This window comes from Megalobrama amblycephala, linkage group LG13, assembly GCF_018812025.1.
Source record: "Megalobrama amblycephala isolate DHTTF-2021 linkage group LG13, ASM1881202v1, whole genome shotgun sequence".
NCBI classification, from domain to species: Eukaryota; Metazoa; Chordata; class Actinopteri; order Cypriniformes; family Xenocyprididae; genus Megalobrama; species Megalobrama amblycephala.
Genome location: NC_063056.1, coordinates 6910748 through 6931026, shown reverse-complemented (window position 1 = coordinate 6931026; position 20279 = coordinate 6910748). Strand labels below are relative to the sequence as shown.

Genomic DNA, 20279 nt, shown 5'->3' with positions numbered 1-20279 from the left:
CAGGGTAATAGTAAAAGTTGTATAAAATAAAATAGTTATTCCTGATAATCTTGTACGATAAATTAGAATCCTGTAAAGTTCCATAATTCTTAAATAGTGGAAAGAAAGTCCATAAAGTGCTGTAATCGTGAATAAGGCATTACAGTGGCTTTTCTAATATCCCAACATTGAGACTAAGTCTAAAGATTGGTACTCTTCATGCCTCCCTTTCCAGATTTAAAAGCTTAGCTTTCTCCTCTCTTATACTCTCTCGTATACTCTCTCTTATACTCTCTCTTATACTCTCTCTCTCTCTCTCTCTCTCTCTCTCTCTCTCTCTCTCTCTATCTCTTTCTCATTTTCTCTTTAATTCCTTGCTCCTGTGCTGCGGTGTGAGGACAGGCGGTCAGGCGGTGGCTGGCCTCATGATTAATGATGTTTATACTTGACAGAAAGCTCCTTTATTTATCTGCATTGCTGCTCTGTAGATATCATCAGTCACCTGAATGAAAAATATTCACTCATACCAATTTTGCAGTATAATTGAGTGGAGTCACTTCCCTTCTGTCGTCTTTTACTTCCTTTCTCTGTCGGCCTCCTTTTTTTTTTTTTTCTTCTCTCTTCTCTTCTGCTATCTGGCCGTCTTATCATCAGCCTAGTAATTTTCACACTGCTTCGTATGATATGGAAAGGCTGGCTTTAGCCGTATTTGACATTAAGCCTCTTCAATTTTCACAAGAGAAGAAAGGGAGGCGGGGGGTGTTGCAAAGAAAGTTGGATGCCACTTTGTGGAGATGCTCAAGAATGGGCAAAATATCTCCCTTTTTTTCTCAAGCAATTTCAGGATTTGGAAAGAAGTGAGATAAATTCCTTAGGAAAAATGAGAGCAGTCTGATGTAATATCTTTTTTTTTTTTTTTTTTTTTTTTTTTTTTTTGCTGCTTGGTAATACATTGGTTTCATCACTTAAATGCATGGCCAACCCCCTTTTTTAGCTTTAAGCCAGTATGAGGAAGGTGGGTATTATGGAGCTATCCAAGTATACTTACAAGTAACAGATGAGCAAATGAGAGGATAGAGAAACAAAGATTGTGGAAAGAGTGAGAAAAAAGCTACATTTTCTGGGGCCTTCAGTCTTCCAAGAATCATTTTTATTTTGTATGAATAGATGCATATGAATTTGTCAATGTGTGACAATTTTAAATGGATTAAATACTAATTATAATAATAGGAAGTAGTATTTTTATTTTTTAAACACCTTTTATTATGTGATTCCTTTTTATAAAATGTAATACCTAAAATGTATTATAACTGAAATTTAGCTTCATTTATTATTCATATTAAATTTTGAAATCTTGACAGGCTAAATCCATGTAATCAAATTCATGTAGTTTAAGGAGGGCGACTGTCAGTCATTCAGTGTCACTCAGTGGGCCACGTCCTCTTTTAATTGGCTTGAGAAGGCACTCCCCCTCTCACACACTCTTTCATTCGCTTACAACTGATTGTCAAGTTAATTTATTAATTTATTTATCCAGTTTTTCATCACAGAATCTGCTGATGAATATGACAATTACAAATACATTTGCTGAATTGCACTACTCAATAAATCTTCTCACATCATGTATGGAAATAAATGTATACATTCAGATTCCAGTGATTAGTATAACTGATTGCACTCAGGTGAACAGTATTTCATTAGTGGATGAGTTAATGTGGATAAGTCTGCCGTATATCTGTGTGCTGTGGCCCCTGTGGAGGGGAGCGGGCTAAAAATGTGCAGTTTCCATTAAGGACTTCTGAGCAGCAGGCCCTGGTCTCTCGCTCAGGGGGGCAGTTACAGTGTTCAACCAGCTTTTCAGAACACAGCAATAAATCCTACCTGCTCTCAGCCAGAAACCTCTCCCGCATTCTCTGTGTCCCACTCTCTTACTCTCTCTCTCTCATGCCAGCATGATCTCTTAAAGCTCTGTGTAAATGTATGTAACACCAGTGAGGTATTTTACGATCTTACCACATGGAGCTGCTAAAACATTTGGTTGTCTGGAATGAGGTGGCTAGACATGCTAAGAATTAATAAATTTCTACTTCTCCTAACTCCTTTCACTTAATTTTTTAATTTTGTTTATTTTATATTTTTTGTTATGATTGCTCTTAAAGTGATAGTTCACCCAAAAATTAAAATTATCCTATAAATTACCCATTCTCAAGCCATCATGGTTGTATATAACTTTCTTCTTTCAGCCAAACACAAACTGAGTTATATTTAAAAAAATATCCTGAAACTTCCAAGATTTATAATGGGAGTGAATGGTGCCCTTTTTTTTCTTCTTTTTTTTGAAGCCCAAAAAAGCACATCCATCCATCAAAAAAAGTAATCCATATGGCTCCAGGGGTTTAATAAAGGCCTTCTGAAGTGAAGAAATGCATTTTTGTAAGAAAAATATCCATAATTATAACTTTATAAACTGTAATCACTAGCTTTCTGTTAACGGCTGTCCGCACTTTCATAAGAGAGTCAAGTTCCGGCATATGACGAGCATGTGACGGCATATGACGAAGGAAGTAGGTGTAACATTTCTCTCTTTTTGTTGTTGTTGTTGTTCTGTATTTATTGATGTTTTTAAAGAACACTGTCTTCAGAGGGGTCGTAATAAAATAATCATACTGTCACAGTTGAGAGTAGAGCAATTGCAAGGAAAGGACAAATGTAAAAATGATAATAACAGTAAAATAAATAAAGACACACCCATAAAGAGAAAAAACGGTCCCACTTTATATTAAGTGGCCTTAACTACTATGTACTTACATTTAAATTAATCATTTGATACAATGCACTTATTGTGTACATACATGTTTTTTACATTGTACTTATATTTGAAAAGCACCTGCATGTAATTACATCTGTAATTAATTTCTGTTATTACATTTATAATTACACTGTTGACCCATCCCTTACACTTTACCTCTACTCTTAATCCTACCCATACCACCAAAGCTTTCCCTAACCTTACCCGTATCCACCTCAGTAGCAGCAGAAGTGTTTTGCCACTCAATACGAACCCAATAAGTACATTGTACTTATTTTTTGATGTAAGTACATAGTAGTTAAGGCCACTTAATATAAAGTGGGACCGAAAAAAACAAAACAAAACACACACGCACACACACACACAAAACTAAACAAAACAAAAAAAATATGATTAAGCAGTTCAAGGGACATTTCTCTTTAAAAATTTTCATTTTAGACTTCCAAATCATGATCAGTGTTTTGTTTTGCTCTATCCTCTGTGCTTCTGTGTTTGTTTGTCAGTACGTCTTGCGTCGGGTTAGAGGTTACTCTTTGACCAGAACTAGACTCGAGTACGGTCGTTTCTGGAAGCCAGTTATTATAGTTTATAAAGTTATAAATATGGATATTTTTTTTTACAAAAATGCATAGCTTAATTTCAGAAAACATTTATTAACCCCCTGGAGCCATATGGATTACTTTTATGATGCATGGAAGCACTTTTTTGGGCTTCGAAAAAAAAATGGTACCATTCACTCCCATTATAAAGCTTGGAAGAGCCAGGATATTTTTTAATATAACTCTGATTGTGTTATACATAATGTGTATGTTACGTGTTATGTGTAGACATATACACCCAGGATGACTTGAGGGTGAGTAAATTATTGGGCATTTTTGGGTGAACTATCCCTTTAAATATAAGTTTTCTCCACTGATGTTACAGGTGTTTGTTTTTGTGTAGTCAAATTCATGTATCATTTCATGAGGTAGATTTGTATTTTTCAACCCTGACCAAAACCTTTTCTCCCTTTTCAAGACCAACTGTCTGTCAGTGGGGTCATCTCATTTGGATGCGTGCAAACGCATGTTCATCACACTTTCCCTCGCTACTGTATAAAACTTTCTTTCTCACATGCAGTCACATTAGTAATTCAGGGACCTCTTTGTCACAATTTTGGCTTTAATAAGAAACACCAAAGAAATTCTAGAAATTTTGTGTTAATATTTCCAGAAAAAATGTCTTCTCAGATGAAAATGTTCTTCATTGCATTCTCAAATGTTTTTCCTCTCATGCTTTAGGAGAAATAAAAATTTAAACAAATATACAGGCATTAGTATCTAGACATGTTTTTATTTTATACGAGGAAGTATCCAAGAAGCAAGAAACTTCTTCATTTGCTCTCAATTAAATCTCATATCTGTCTAGAAAAAAATTGAGATTTTAAAGAAGTCTTATTGTGATTTTCTTTTTTGAACATGTATGTTTGTGTGCATGCACATTTATTATAGAATGTGTTTTTGGTCTTCTGTAGTATAGCATGTGATGTTCTCTGCTACTGTGAAACACACACACACACACACACACACACAGTTTGAGTCCCTCCCGAATGTTCACTCATGATTAAATATCAACGCACTGTCCTTGACATTTTATTAGTTGAACAAGATGGATCTACTGGTGTGACTAAAGTAGGCTATTGCAGCCCACACCCTACCAAAAGCCTGTCTGCCTTTTACATGGAAAAAATAGAGAGACTTCTGGGAGCAAATAATTTTTTTTTTTTTTTTTTTGGTCTCCGCATCCTGTGGTAATTTTTTCCCTAGCCACACAACTAGTCCTCAACTGAAATCTTATTTTACAGTCTGAAAGTCCCTCAAACACACACATAACTTCTCTGCCTAAATCCTTCCCCCACCTCACCTCCAGTATCACCGTCTGTCCTCGTGCCTGTCCCAGCTATGTTAACTCCTCAAGGTGGTTACGTAGCAGATTGACACTGTCCGGGGTTGCTTAACCTTGTATTTGTGTTTGGCTCTGGGCGCTGTTTCCATCCCCGAGTCTGAAGGCGAGAGCTGCTTTGAGAAGAGGAACTGATATATTCTCTTTCTTTCTTTTCATTGTGTTGAAAAACAACACTTCTCTTCTGGCTTTCTGTTTTCTCTCGCCCAAGGCATGCTGGAGGAGCAGGAGAGCACTGGAGTGAGAGGTTAACCTCACGTATGCTCACACAGAAAACACGTAAATAAGTTAAACTTCTCCAAAATGCACTTCTCAAGCAGTACTATTGAACTGTAAAATATTTTATTGCTCTCTAGGGTTGAAACTTTCGAGTAGTGATACTTTTTAATGCACCATATGTCCCTTGAAAGGTCAAAAAACACTGAAAAAAGTTTTGAACCACAAGATGTAGCAGATACTTTAAAGACTAATTATTTTTCTTTTTGTTTATTTTATAACTGGTTATTTGTTTACTGTTTCACATTTGAAAGCCCAGCAAAATAACTAGTTTAATTTGTAGATCACTTGACTTTGATGTCTTTTTGTTTGGACTTCCTATACAGACTTGTTTGTAATGCCCTTATTGCAGTGGTTAAAATTTCATTTAATTATGACAGAGAAATGTTTCAAACATCTTGTAGGGAGCTTTGCTTTGCAGAGCGCTGGAACATAAACATTTCCTTTACAAGTTGCTGTTTAGCCACCTAACAGTGTTTTACTATGTTGTGGAACAGAAACAAACAGAGCTGAAGAGATAGTGTAACAAGTTCTTTTAAAGTTCAACTGGAACATAAACTTTGCAAATAGTGGTTTACACTACATGTCTGGTAGTTTTGGCTGTAATACAGCCACACACACTTTACAAATAAGCTTAAAAAACAGTTGAGTTAACTTGAATGCCAACAAAAAAGCTAAAAATAAATATTTGTATTTGTAATAACTAAAACATTATTATAAATAATATACATTATTGTATTTTTTTTATTTTATTTAATCAATTTTATATTTATTTATTTTATGATTATGCAAACATTATTTTAATCTGAACTTTAAATTCTTGCGAGCGATTTATACTGAAGTATTTCAAAGGTTTATACTGTATGAGGTAGATGTGGTTTGTTAGCAGTGAGTGTGTGTTGGGTAGCAGAGGGCATACATAGTATAGGAGTATTTTGTCTCAAGGTGAACCCAAAATGAAAAGTTCACACATGCATTTAGTAGGAAATTAGAGATAAACTACAAAGCCGTACTTATTCTTTCTGGCCATTTGTATTTCACTTTGTCTCTCTCTCTCTCACTGTCTCAAGGCCACAGACAGGGACAGTTTTCTGGTTCTCTTGGGGACAGTGAGGCGGTCCCTGGTGGTCCTAAAGGGAGGCGCTGTTCATTAAGTAGAACATTTATCTCCCCCCCATTCCCCCTCTCATCCCTTTCATCTCAACCTCTTCTCTGTCTCTCATTGACTGTGGATGTGAAAAGAACATAAATTCACAAATAAGGGAGGACACTATTCCTCCCCTTTTGTTTAGAAATCCTCTCACCTCCCATAAAACCATCCTTTCCAGGCTTTGTTATAGCTTAGATGTTCTTTTTGACATTACCAGAGGTTTGTGCAGTGCCACTGATGCTCAGGCATGAGGAAGTTTAAATGGGGTGTCAGAAATTCACAAGGACATCATCTGATACAACACCATGGCTTCTTTGAAATCTTGTCTGCAGCTAATAAGGAATATGGCTTAGAGCTTGGTTGTGCAGAAACTATTTTGCTATCTTATTTTTTGCCATAAATACTTTTTGTTGTTCAGAATAACATACTAATGTTCATTTAATAATTGCTAATGTACACAGTTTGTTGTACATTAGCAATCCCTTTGTTGTACATCTCTAATCCCTTTTAGCTAGTGTTCTGGATATAGGATTTTGCCCAAATGTTTCAGTAGTCCTTTAATATTTACTCACATACTGACATAAAGTTTCAATATCCATTCACACACACACTGTCTTGCAGTATATCTCCTAATAGCTGGCACAACAATATGCATACATGCTGTCTTTTGTTTCTGCACTCTCTATCGTCAATATTTCTCAACGTCTGTCATGTTATCTCTCCAGCGTGTGAATCATACATCATTCCTCACACCCTGAGCTTTTCTCGACCCCTCTCGCTATTTATTTCTTCCTCTCAGGTTAGCTTTTACACTTTCTAAGCTTTTCTGTCTCTCTCTCCAAGTCTCTCTCTCTGTGTCTCTGTTCTTTGATCTCAGTGAAAAGAGAAACATTAAAGAGCCCCTGTTTCCGCTGTCAGGGGCCCTCTCCCATTTCCCCTCATCGTTCTCCTGTCCTCTCCTCTCTTTCACCACTCTCCTACACCCCTTGCTCTCGTATGCCCACTCTTTTTTCTCCCCATCCTCTGTTTCGTCTCTTGCTGTTGTGCCGAAGTTCTGGCATTGTGCTCCAAGAAGAACTTGTGCTCAGAGAATTCTGGGATCTCATTCTCTGTCACATCAGTCAGGGATCTGCTCAATTCAGAATTCCTTTCAACTTAATAATAAGTTAAAAAAAAAAGTAGTTTTTTTAAACCAAAAAAAGTATAAAACGTTTTTTTCAGTACATCCATGAGATTTCCATGGCATGCTCCACTTTTAAGTTTCCTGTCGCCTAGCCACAAAATTCAGAAACATAAACGTAAGCACAGGCAGTGCTGCGTGCATGATTTGGCATGGCAGAATGCACGCAAGGAGCGCTTTCTTTTATAATCACTAAAAAGATGAAAGTTTGTCGCAGTCTCAGTGACTGCACAATGAATCTTTAATAATAATGTCTTGTTTATCACAGGATTTGCCAGCATGCAAAGCATTCAGCGCTAAACAAAAACTCCGGTGTTTTGAGCGGTGAGTGGATCCTAACATCTTATTGCATTCCAGAAATCAACAGATTTGTCTATGATTGGCTACATTGCACAACGCTGCAAAAACACGTTACTAGAAACTAATAATGTGTAAAGTGTTCTCTGCATTACACATTATTAGAAACTAATAACCCATAAAACCGACAACATTTTATAGCCTATTTAAAGTGTTTATTACAAATAAATTATAAACGATAAAAAATTACTAAATGTAACTGAACAAAAATTTGCATTGCATTTACTGTCCTGTGAAAACAGAAGGTTCTGTAGCATCCCCACTTCCTGCGCCCCTGAGTATTTCATTTTAGCATGTAATTTTAAAAAAAAATATGTTTGATAATATTTTAAATATAATATTTTACTATCATACAGAAGCAGTAGTTTATTATTTATTTATTGCTACTTGTGATCATGAACATTATCATGATCATTATCAAACACAGCTGATGTCAGAGAAGAGCAAAGTTTAGTGTGCCTCCTTCTTGTATCAGACACGCATTTGCTTGTGTCTCAAACAATGTAAGCTAATGCAAGCTAATATTTATTTTACTCTCACCACGATTATATATTTGGAGACCGGCTGCTCTGATCATAGCAGGGAGCCGTTACACCAGTTTGTTTAAACAGCAAAAGTCACAGTGTTGTTAAGCTCTGCTGCCAGCATAATATTAACACGGCGTGACACCATTTCCTGTTGAAGAATAACACAAGCATGTCAGTCCAAATTTGTTCATTTAAGCTGTCCACTGCAAGCACAGACTCATGAGAAGAATGAACACGCGGCAGCGTGCAGAAGGAGAGAATGAGACATCATCAGGAAATGGTTTCCATATGTGGCACCCTCTCTATCTCTCTCTTTTTGGCCTGTCCATGATATAACTATTCAAGAGGTGGAATGCATCTATTTCTACATATCAAAAAGTCCTCTATCATGCTGATTTATGAGTTCAGGTTCTTGCATTTACAGTGTGAAGATGCTGTACAATCAATGCTGCTAACTTTGCCAATGCTCCTAAAAAAATTAGAACATATATATATATATATATATATATATATATATATATATATATATATATATATATATATATATATATATATATATACAGTATATTGGCATAAACACATTCACATCCACAGACATATAACACCTTGGCCTTTTCATTTCAATTTGCATGCATCCTTTCTTAAATACCTTAAGCATTGTTATTTTCATCTGTCTCTCTCATGTACATTATGGTTCAAAAGTTGTTGTTTTTCTTTTTTATTCTCTTTTTTTCAAAGAAATGAATATCTTTATTCAGTATGGATGCATTAAATTGACAAAAGTGACAGTAACTTTTATAATGTTAAAAAAGGATTTCTATTTCAAATAAATGCTGCTCTTTTAAAGTTTCTATTCATACAAGAAAACAAAAAATATTGATAATTATTAATTTTTTTAAATTATTTAAAAATATTTTAACATTGATAATAAGAAAGGTATCTTGAGCAGCAAATCAGCACAATTCTGAAGGTCTCAAAAAATATATTAAATAATAAATAATCACCTGTGCTATCAGTTGTACACTCCTCTATGTTAGAACTATTTAGCAAACACATAACAGCTAGGATGTGTGACAGTCAATCATTCTGAAATGCTCTATTACACCAAAAACATGGTTGCCTCACTGGGATGAAAAAACAAGTGGCTATTTCTCTTCCTGTACCTTATAAAACAAGTTAAGAATTAGTGTGTAAAGTTACATTTTGAACTGGCAGCAATCGATTTATGGCTTTGAGGGGGTGTAAATTCAGTGCAGTTCATGTTAGGTTTGTTTTTGCTACTGCTAAGGGCGATTGATTTTGTAGCAGTGTGAAAGCTACTATTGCAAATATTGATTTTGTAGTAAAGTGTCATGATAGGAGATAAATAATCATTGTAGGTTATTTTGTCCCACTGGTCATAAAAGATTCATCTTGAAAGAGAGAGAGCGAGAGAGAGAGAGAGAGTGAGTGTGTGTGTGTGTGTGTGTGTGTGTGTGTGTGTGTGTGTGTGCGCACATGTTTTTGTGACATATCACGACACAAATTTGTATAATGACATGGGTATGACATATACTGTAAAAAATGACCGTGATTTTAACAGTAAAAGACTGTAAAAATGCTGCGGTGACAAACTGTCAATTGGTTTACAGAAAGTTTCCGTACTATATACGGTGAATAACTGTAATAGATCTAACGGTACATTTAATGTAATTTTACGGTAAAATACCGTTAAATTCACAGTTTTTGGAAGTGAAAAATAACAATTCATTGTAAAATTTACAGTGAAAAAAAATTGACATTCCCACAATTCCCTGCATGACACTTCACATGTGATATATTTTCGTTGAAATAACTGTTTCTTCTTAGTTTTTCTCATTTTTTTTCTAATCAGTTATATACATTAGGGTTTTATGTTACATCTAATGTTGTTAAATTAATGTTTATTGCATTTTTAAAATTTCATGCATGTTACCATGATGGTGTTTAGTGTGTGTGTGAATGACACTGTGTGCGCCTTCTATACGTTAGTGTTGTAGTGATGGGATTTATGGCTCTTTGAGGGGATCCGGATCTTCGCGATCCGTTCCTTTCAAAGAGCCGTTCAAAAGAACGGCTCTTTTGGCTCTTTTTAAATATTTAGTCAGTTTTAAGAAGCCAGCTTGGGGGCATCTCAGTTTATCCTGGAAATAATCACTGGGAGGAATGATGAGGTGAGATTTGTAGTCAAATAATTAAAACTCGGATATCACACACCAATATCTGAGTTTGAATTATTCTGAAATATTGATTATTACCTCATTTGTCATGTGTGGACTATATTCCATAGGGTTGCACAAATCCCTCTGCTAAGACAGTGACATCACTATTTTGGATTTACCTTTAGTACAAAGTGTGTGTGTGTGTGTGTGTGTGTGTGTGTGTGTGTGTGTGTGTGTGTGTGTGTGTGTGTGTGTAAAGCTACGTTGACTTATGTTATTCATACAATACCTACTCACAAATAAACATCAAAAACAAAGCCGGCTGCAATGAATTTCTGTGCAAAACAGCTTTTACTACAAACACTTCCACACAAGAACATTTTGATAGAAAACAAAAAATATTTAAAGTAGATAAAATTAGAATAAATAAAATGGAAATGTCTACATACTACATACTATTACTACTGTAAACTTTGCAAATAGGACATCAGCCCCTTCAAGTCAATGAACAATAACAAAGTGGGCTGCAATGAATGTCTGTGCAAAACAGCTTTTAGTGAAAAATTTCAATACAAGAACAGTATCACAAAAGAACATTTTTAATGTTTTTAAAAGAACAAGTTTTAAATGAACACAAAATGCAATGTAAATAAATACAAAGCAGTTCCTTACTTTATGGCTTTTTCTTAAGGGTTGGCCTGCGCTGGGTGCGCCTCTCCCCCTATAACTGTTCTGTCTCGCGGAGGAGCTCATTTGTGTGCATCTGTGTGAAACACGCATAGGAAAAAAGAACGACAGAAAGAACGGCTCCCCTCCAGCCGCGACTCGGCTCCCATCGTTCATGTTTAAGAGCCGTTCAAAAGAATCGGTTCGTTCGCGAACGTCACAACTCTATAGTGTTGTCCTTCTCAGCTTGTGGAAAAGCTGCTTGTGATAAACTTTGATTCATCATGTGACTCTTATCACTACTGTGTTTGGTGACTGTCAGTGTATTATAAAGGTACAAAACAGATATTAGTACTTCATTAGGTTGGTAAATTAACATTATATCAGTTAATGAAATACGTTATTTTACCGTAAATTTAACAGATTTTTTTTTACATTGCTACTGTATTTTTTACGGTAAAGTTCTGGCAACCACAGCTGCCGGTTTTTTACCGTAAATTTTACTGGGATTTTTTTTACAGTGTAGGTATTACAAGGAGAGGGTGACTTATGAGGACATTACCCCATGTCCCCATTTTTCAAAAGGCTTATAAATCATACAGAATGAGTTTTTTTTTGAGAAAGTAAAAATGTGCACAGTTTTCTGTGATGGGTAGGTTTAGGTGTAGGGGTAGTGTAGGGCGATAGAAAATACAGTTTGTACAGTATAAAAACCATTACACCTATGGAATGTCCCCGAAATTCACAAAAATAAATGTGTGTGTGTGTGTGTGTGTGTGTGTGTGTGTGTACGTGTGTACGTGTATGTTTAGTTTGGGCGATAGGGGCCATACTCCTTCATCGCATTGATATGGCATAAGTATTTTTTTGTATCTTTAGAAGTTTGCTGATGTGTATTATACTGATTATAAAGACACACAAACTGAGGGTGCTACCACTCACATATGCATGTCTGAACACACCCCTACTACCAGTATGCTGTAGCATGGATTTGGGAGTGTGTGTTAGGGAAGGAAGTATAAACATGTCTTGTTCTTGTGATTGAAGACGTGCAAAATGGCTCGTAGTGCCCAGTGAGAAAACATGGCAAGTGGTTGACTCAGACCTTCCGAAAGCTAAACACATATCTGTTAACACGTGAACCTGAACGGATCTGTTGAATCTCAAAACTGGCACAATCTTTCATCTTGAAAAGTACTGCAAAGTCAAGTGACATTCAGAGATTAATATACAACATTTAGTGTGACTTTATAGTCGTAAAAGTGCTGTTTGCAAGCCTGCTCTATACTACAGGAAGATGTTGGTGAGCTTGTGACCTGGCATCCATACAGTAGTTTGCACAAATCATTATTTTGAACAATATTTAATTATTTACTTAATAGTCAAAATGTTTTTGTTTAAACATCACTTGGCTGTTTGGAAAGTTATAAACCAAAGCAACATTTAACACAATCTGTAATCCAAAAAATGGTATAGTCCAAGGCACACTTCAGATTCTAATTATTATAATAAATTATTATTATTCAAATTCTTTCTCCGGTCTTGTGACATTTCTCTTCCATGTGGTGCCATTGCTGACAGCATGAAATGGGAAGGGGTTTTAACACCCTTTTATAGTCAACTGTCTGCTGGACACCTGTGTAATGAATAATTAGACTCGCCTGTGGTTGAATTCTTGTTAAATTTGTAGTCTAAAATTTAGCTTTGCTCCAGAGACTTTGAGTAGGGTGTACTCATTTTTGCATCACCCTAATTTGAGTAAAACTAAAAAAAATGTTGTTCTCTAAGTTATATTATTAACCTTACTTTCATGTTATACCTTATTTCATGTCAATTTTGTATTTTGTCCGTTCAAGAGCAAAAGAGAACTCAATGCGGCCCACTGAGTTCTCTTTTGTGTCTTGTCACACTTGAATGGTTTAAAAACATTTGCAAAAATTAATCACATGCGTTAACGTGTTAATATTTGACAGCCCTAATTTTAAAATTTTCAGTTTTCATTTAGTTTCAGTAATTTTGTGCTTCTGTCATTTTTATTATTATTTTTTGTAAGTCTATTTAGCTTTATTTTTTATTTAAGTTGTAGTTTTAGTAATTTTATTACTTCAACCTAAACTATTATTAACTTTTAGCTTGCCTTTAAGAAAGAGTTTTGTTGCTTCCGCTCTAGTTCTTCATTTTAAGATACAGGCCAAACTCTTTCATTAGTGGCTGGTGAAGTAGACTCCTGAGGCTGACAGGAGAGAATTCAGAGTGGACAAGCTTTTTACTGTAATTGGGTCCATCTGGTCCTTCAGAGAGGTCACTTGAAGTCAAAGTTCTCTACAGGATTTTACTGTACTTCATTTCATTTTGTGTGTGTGTGTGTGTGTGTGTGTGTGTGTGTGTGTGTGTGTGTGTGTGTGTGTGTGTGTGTGTGTGTGTGTGTGTGTGTGTGTGTGTTTGTGTGTGTTTGTGCTGCTTGACTTTCTCATACCTCTTATGTTTGCAAGAGTCAGAAATTATTATTTTAAAATAATTAGGCCAAACATTTTTTTCAGCATTAGTGAAGATTATCATTTTATTTTATTGTTTATTTAAAAAAGACCCTTATTCCTAAAATTCATTCAGAAGAACCAAAATTTATTTGGTTTTCTTCATCCTAAGTCATGCAAACCCACATTGACAGTCTTACTTGAAGAAAACTAAAATAATAATGGTTGAATAGGGGCTGTTTAAGACAACAACAACAACAAAATCCTCAGCAGACTGAGTGACACTCACCATCACAAGGCATTGTGGGTAGCGGTAAGAATTCCTGGCCGTCTCTGTCTGATTAAAATGTGATGTGTTGAAAGCTGGCTTTGATCTTAGGAAATGTCTGCGAGGGAGCAGTTGGAATTTAGCTTGGGCTTTTTCCCTCCCGCTCACTCTGTGATTTGGCCCTGCAGATGGAGGCCGATAGATAGTGTCACCATTCATTTCCTGCTCAAGCTCCTACACCATTCTGTGCAGACGCTAGACCTGGAGCAGGGATCCAGAAAGAATAGATCACATGCCGAGCTTTTGTGGCTTGTGCTGAGCTCTGTTTTCTTCTATGCTTCGTTCTAAATGTATGCATGTGCTTTGGTTTGTACATGCACAGTTAACATGTCATTTTGCAAATAAACCCAAAGACTTGGAACATCCCACCCCACTGAATGGTGGAAGAATACACCATCTGAAAAAGACTCCTAAGGTGCTTAAATGCTTTTCTTCGTCTCTGATTCCAGGCCTCCTGCACTGGCAGCCAGCCCAGCATTTTCTGATATCTCCCTTATCCGGATCTCGCCGCACCGGAACCCTTCAGTGGGGGCGGAGTCACCCTTTAACCCCCCACATCCATACATTAACCCTTACATGGACTACATCCGCTCACTGCATAGCAGTCCCTCTCTGTCTATGATCTCTGCAGCCAGAGGCCTCAGTCCTGCAGATGGTGAGTACCTCAGAGACCTGTTCTGGGCCCACTAAAAGCCCTCTAAATATCAGCCCATTGTGTGCAGATCTCTATCTATCTATCTATCTATCTATCTATCTATCTATCTATCTATCTATCTATCTATCTATCTATCTATCTATCTATCTATCTATCCATCTATCCATCTATCCATCTATCCATCTATCCATCCATCCATCCATCCATCCATCCAATTTTATATTACTATGGTTCTATAAGTCTGGGATGTGGCAAATGTATAATTATTATTTAGAATTAGAGATAGCGTCTCTCTGGAGGAGAAGACCATAGTTTGATCATTTGGCTGGGTCACTCTCTGTGTTCTTTGTCTCATGTCAGAAAACCTCTGGAGGAACATTCAGCGTGTCAGGCAGAGTCTAGCAATCACATCCTGAGTTAAGAGAGGCTAAAGTTCAAGGCCATGGTTGAGGGCAGAGGGTACGAGAAGGGACGGAAGAATGAGAAGTGGGAATGGTTTAGAGGATGGACTCCAGAGGCCTTCAGGGAGCCATTTTGGTCTTTTGCGTGAAGTTGGACTGGGAAATTCATTACAGGGTCAGCAAGAGCCCACTGTTTTTAAAGAGTCTCTGCAGTATGCCGACCTTTTGGCCTTCTCTTCAGGCATGGACTTTTAATTGAAGCCTGAAGCTCAAATACCAAAGGGGGCCAATCAGAGGGGCCTCTCAGAGGCCACAGATAATCATGGCTGTATCGGACTGCGTTGCCATCTCACGCCAGCCAGATCTTGCTATGTACCATATGTGTCAAATGAAGAATTGAAACATTTCCAGGTGTATACTAATTAAGGGCTTAAAAACTTGTTGATGCAGTTTGTTTTGATGTGACCTTTTGTAGTTTGGGTGAAAACTGGAAAGACCTTTATTGGCGGATATGTTTATCTGCCAAAAATGCCTTTTCACCCAAACTACAAAAAGGGCACACTGATTGTTTGATTGATTGATTGATTAATTAATTATGGACAGCTCTGTAAAAAACTATGATATAGGACATGTTGATGAATCATAATTATTTCTATTATTAATACAATTCCTATATTATATTCCTAAATATTATATGCATAGGCGTAATTTGCGGGTGGGATGGTTGTGACATTTCCCTTTTTGCCAGGGTTGATATTGTCCCCACCACTTTTTGAAACATCTCGCGGCATGGATGTATCTAATACAAAAGAAACATCTCATTCTTTTGTTTTAAATAACAGGAGATCTGTTGTTTTTGAAATCATGCTGAGTGCTCGTTGCCACTATTATCAGTGGCGCAACAGTGTTCTCATGGCGCTCTTACACACTGCCCTGTCTTCACACAGATGTGCGCTTCAATCTATAGCTTAATGCTATTGCAGAGACTCTGTTCGTTCCGGTGAAATCACAAAACAAAATGCACATAAACCTGTCCCTGCTCTTGATATACAATCACTGATGAACATCTTTGGTTTTAATGAGAAAAAAATAAAATAAACCATATTAGGGCAGATTAGAACCCAGAACCTCTGGCACGCTTAACAAAAATTACATCAAGACAAACTAACTATTGATGCGGATCTACTTATTTATTGACTAATGTAAATACTCTCGAGACTAACAATATATTGTATTATAGTATAGATGTAAGGATGAAACTATCATATTAAACATGAGGTCTATGTAAACAAATTTTGTGCATTCTTATTGTACGTTTTTTTAGCATGTACCATGATGCTAAAAAAAAAAAAGTTTTGGATTCTGCTGTCACTCTCTCTCCACCTGTCATCTTTAAAACTTCCTTTATCAATCAACTTCAACTAAATCAACTTTAACTAGCAGGACTTCAAAAAAAAAAAAAAAAAAAAAAAAGCTTCTCTATGGCTGGTCTTTTCATCAGGAAACGCTTTTAAGCCTCCGTGAACATAGATAAATGGTTTATTTTTCACATTAAATTAGGCAGTTGGTTATTTTAAAAAGTTACATAAAATACCTAGATTTCTAAAATAATAATTATTAATCATATTTTGTGTTACTTAGATAACCAATTTGTGTTGGTGGCTGAGAATAACTAAACATAGGTGCTAGATTTATCGCTGTTTAATTTTATCATTTCGTTTTTCTGTTTGCTTTCCAACCCAGTTTTGAAACACATTTTCATGTACTCTCCCAGATGCCAACATGGTCCACCAGCAGAATGCCTCCTGGCTCTGGTGGTGCAACATACTGAGGATGCATATTCATCCTTAAAAACTGTCACTCTGATATCCCACAAGCAGAACGTGCTCGCTTCAGTCGTTCCCCACCGCCAGTCCTGCAATTCTGTGCCAACATTTCCCATTTAGAAATTCCGCAAAGCTCTTTCTGCACGTGAAAGGGGAAACGAGGCACATTACGGCTCAATGCGAGAGCCGAGGCAAAGCAGAACAACAGAGACAATTAAGGAAGCCCCACTAACCCCTCCCTCACTACTTAAGACAAAATACCCACATCGAATTAATTTGGAATTTCTTCTTACATTCACACAACCAATCAGAGATGCATATTCCATGCATTCAGTCCGGGCGTCAGTCGAGATCTTCTCATCCGCTCTGTTCATTTCTTCTGGGGAAGACAGGAATTAGCCACAACACTTTGTGCAGCTAAACTGATTTTGTATTTGCATTGAGAAGCACTGTGTTAGTCTTTCTCTTATTCTCTTTCCTTTTGTGTGTATGTATATGTGTGTGTTTGTTTGTTATTTTAAGCATGTTGCCAGACATTTATTTTTAGGATAAATTTCTAGGACCTTTATCACTCTGTAGCTAAAGAGTGGAAGGAAGATAGAGGGAACACATGAAAGAGAAAGAAGCTTTGCATCTAAAATTCTGCACTTTTTTTTTACTCAGAAATTAAAATTTTGTTCATTAGTCACCCTCATGTCATTTCAAACTCTTAAAAGAAGTTCAATCATGACAACTCTCAAAATAGTTTTAGCATGTTAATGAATATGTTAATGTATTTAGTCTTGGTGGACTAGATCTGCTACCCTGCTGTTGCTGCAGATCAAATATGGACTTGCTACTGCTAATAGATACACAGACATGCTTCTTTGAGCATTTAAGACATGCTAATGAATAGATGTACATAAATCCCGTAGCAGATCTAGGTATGTGGAGCTGGGGGAGGTGGTGACTACCCTACAGCAAACACTGAACCAGACTATTTAAATGTTGAGTAAGCATTCTCATTGGCTGCAGGATCAGCAGAGGCCAATCAGCATGTGCCATTACTGCCATTACTTGCAGATTGCATGTAAAGGACCTATCAGCCTGCGCCCTCCAAAGTTTCATGACTGAACCAGATATATATGTAGCTTAATGTCCAAGCTTCACTTTTCCATATGATGAAAGAGAATGGGGCCTGTCAAGATCAGGTAATACATCACATCTGCTCCCACATTACCCATTAATCTACTTATTTGGCACACCGCCTGTTGTATTTAGCTGGCTAACTCTCAAAATCTGTGTGGCAAAACTGCACGACCGGCTAGCTGACTTGCCATCGCCTACTGGCTATCTAAGTATTGTTTCATTTTGTCATTCATTTCACATTTCTGCATTCAAAATCTTATGTTTAAGACAATCTCATTACATTATGCAATTGCAGCTGCTATGTGAAATGCATTTACTGCCCTCTAAGCAGTTAATACATCTAATACAGCTTCTGTCACCAAAACAAATTCCTTGTATGTGTGAACATACCTGGCAATAAATCTCTTTCTGATTTCTGATATCTAAAAGCAACTTCAAATGCAGCTTCTTTGTTACCTCTGCAGTGCAAAGATGGCTTTGGTTGATACTGATTTAATTGGTAACAGCTTATAATAACAGTCATATAATTCTAATTTAATTGGCTAAATTTCAGAATTTAACATTAAAGATGACATACATATTTAATAAGTTTAAAAAAAAATCACTAGGTAAAAATACCCCCGAAAGGGGCATTTACAGACACAGTCCATATGACTCTTCTGAAGTCATATGATTAATGAAACCATTGAAGCACAAGTTTGAGAGTAAAAAAGTCAGGTATTCAAGCCATTTGCAGGCATGTATGTTTTTCTACACTACCATTCAAAAGTTTGGGGTTGGTAAAATTTTATTTTTTAATTTTTTTAATAATTCTCTTATGCTCACCAAGGCTGCATTTATTCATTAAAACAGTAATATTGTGAAATATTTTTACCATTTAAAGTAACAGTTTTCTATTTGGATATTATTTTAAAATCTAATTCATTGCTGTGATGGTGATCCATTCCTCAGTGTTGAAAACAGTTGTGCTGCTTAATATTTTTGTGGAAACTGTAACATGTTATTTTCAGGATCATTTGATGAATAGGAAGTTCAAAAGACCAACATTTATTTGGAAAATAAATATTTTGTAACATTGTAACATTTACTGTCACTTTTGATCAATTTAATGCATATTGCTGAATAAAAGTAAAATTATTATTGATTTATTTATCTTACTGACCTTTTGAACAGTATTGTATTTATCAAATGACTGATGTCTGTATGTCCTCTCTACCTTTTTTGACCCCTCAGCACCCCACAGTGGTTTGACCACGGCAGAGTACTACCACCAGATGGCCCTGCTTGCAGGTCACCGCAGCCCCTATGCTGACATCATTCCCTCAGTGGCATCCACAACAGGGCCTACAAGCAACGCCCTGCATATGGAGTACCTGCAGGCTATGGAAAGTAAGTTCTCCACTTGCATACTCTCTTCTGATGTCTACAACATCCATCTATCCATCTGTCCCTCTGATAGGTGTATCAGAGGGACAGATTTAGGCTGAGATTTACAACTTTAATCAATAAAAAAAGCAAAAGCCACATGTTTTTGAACACACACACATAGTTTTCAGAAGGTAAATGGTCAAAAGATTGAATAGTTAAAGAAACAGCAAATCTTTATTTCCTTCAAAACCATTCCAAAATAATTAAACTGGTTAAATTGTATTTTTGTGTGGGGGAGGGGTATGCACAGGATGTATGCAAATGAGTTATTTTAAAGAGTAAATAGGAAATTAAAGGCACGGTGACTGAAGTGAGGTCAGGTGGACTGGCCCGTTAGTCTTTAATGAGAATGCATTTAGCGCATCAGCTTCCCCACTCTCTCATTTCTCACAAACTAATTAAAACTAGCCAAAATTGCATGGGTATCAGAAAATTAATTGCTGTTAGGTGGGAATAGGAATGTCCCACTATTCATCACCAGAGAAATCCTTTCTACTGTGGCACTGTTTAAGATTAATAGACTTAAACAAAACAATTAGGGCCACCATTTTCAAATGAAGATGTCGCGTCCCCCTTACTTCAAATCGCTTGTGATCAGCTCTTGGTAATAACTCATCCTATTTTAACAATGTGTGTTCCATGCCAGCCAAATTAACACTTTAAAGCTCTCTTTTATGATGTATAGACTCTGAGAAGAGGAGTGAATAAGGAGAAGTGTGTTATCTAGTAGCTTTTGTTAATAATGGGGATGGGAAGGCGCAGTTGTAGTTTAGAGCTCAGTTCACATCAGTGTAATTACTTTTAGAGAAGTACTGACTAATGAAAGAATGAACCTGTCCTGCGTATGTTCAAGCCGTGCATCGTTTAATGTGTTAGCTGCTAATTAGCCAATGTCGATTAGATTCTACTTCTGTATTACACACCTCAATTTGGACCCTCTATTGGAGGTAGATTAAATTATTTTAGTTTATTAT

At 36.5% G+C, this 20279-nt stretch overlaps 1 protein-coding gene across 1 annotated transcript in view; it reads left to right on the top strand.

Annotated features, from left to right (window-relative positions):
- Positions 1–20279, top strand: part of gli3 (GLI family zinc finger 3) — a 201444-nt gene that overhangs the window by 149015 nt on the left and 32150 nt on the right. Inside the window, exons 5-6 of the mRNA XM_048153717.1 lie at positions 14317–14522; positions 19111–19266. Of these exons, the coding sequence (XP_048009674.1) occupies positions 14317–14522; positions 19111–19266 (362 nt within the window). The remainder of the gene's footprint in view (positions 1–14316; positions 14523–19110; positions 19267–20279) is intronic.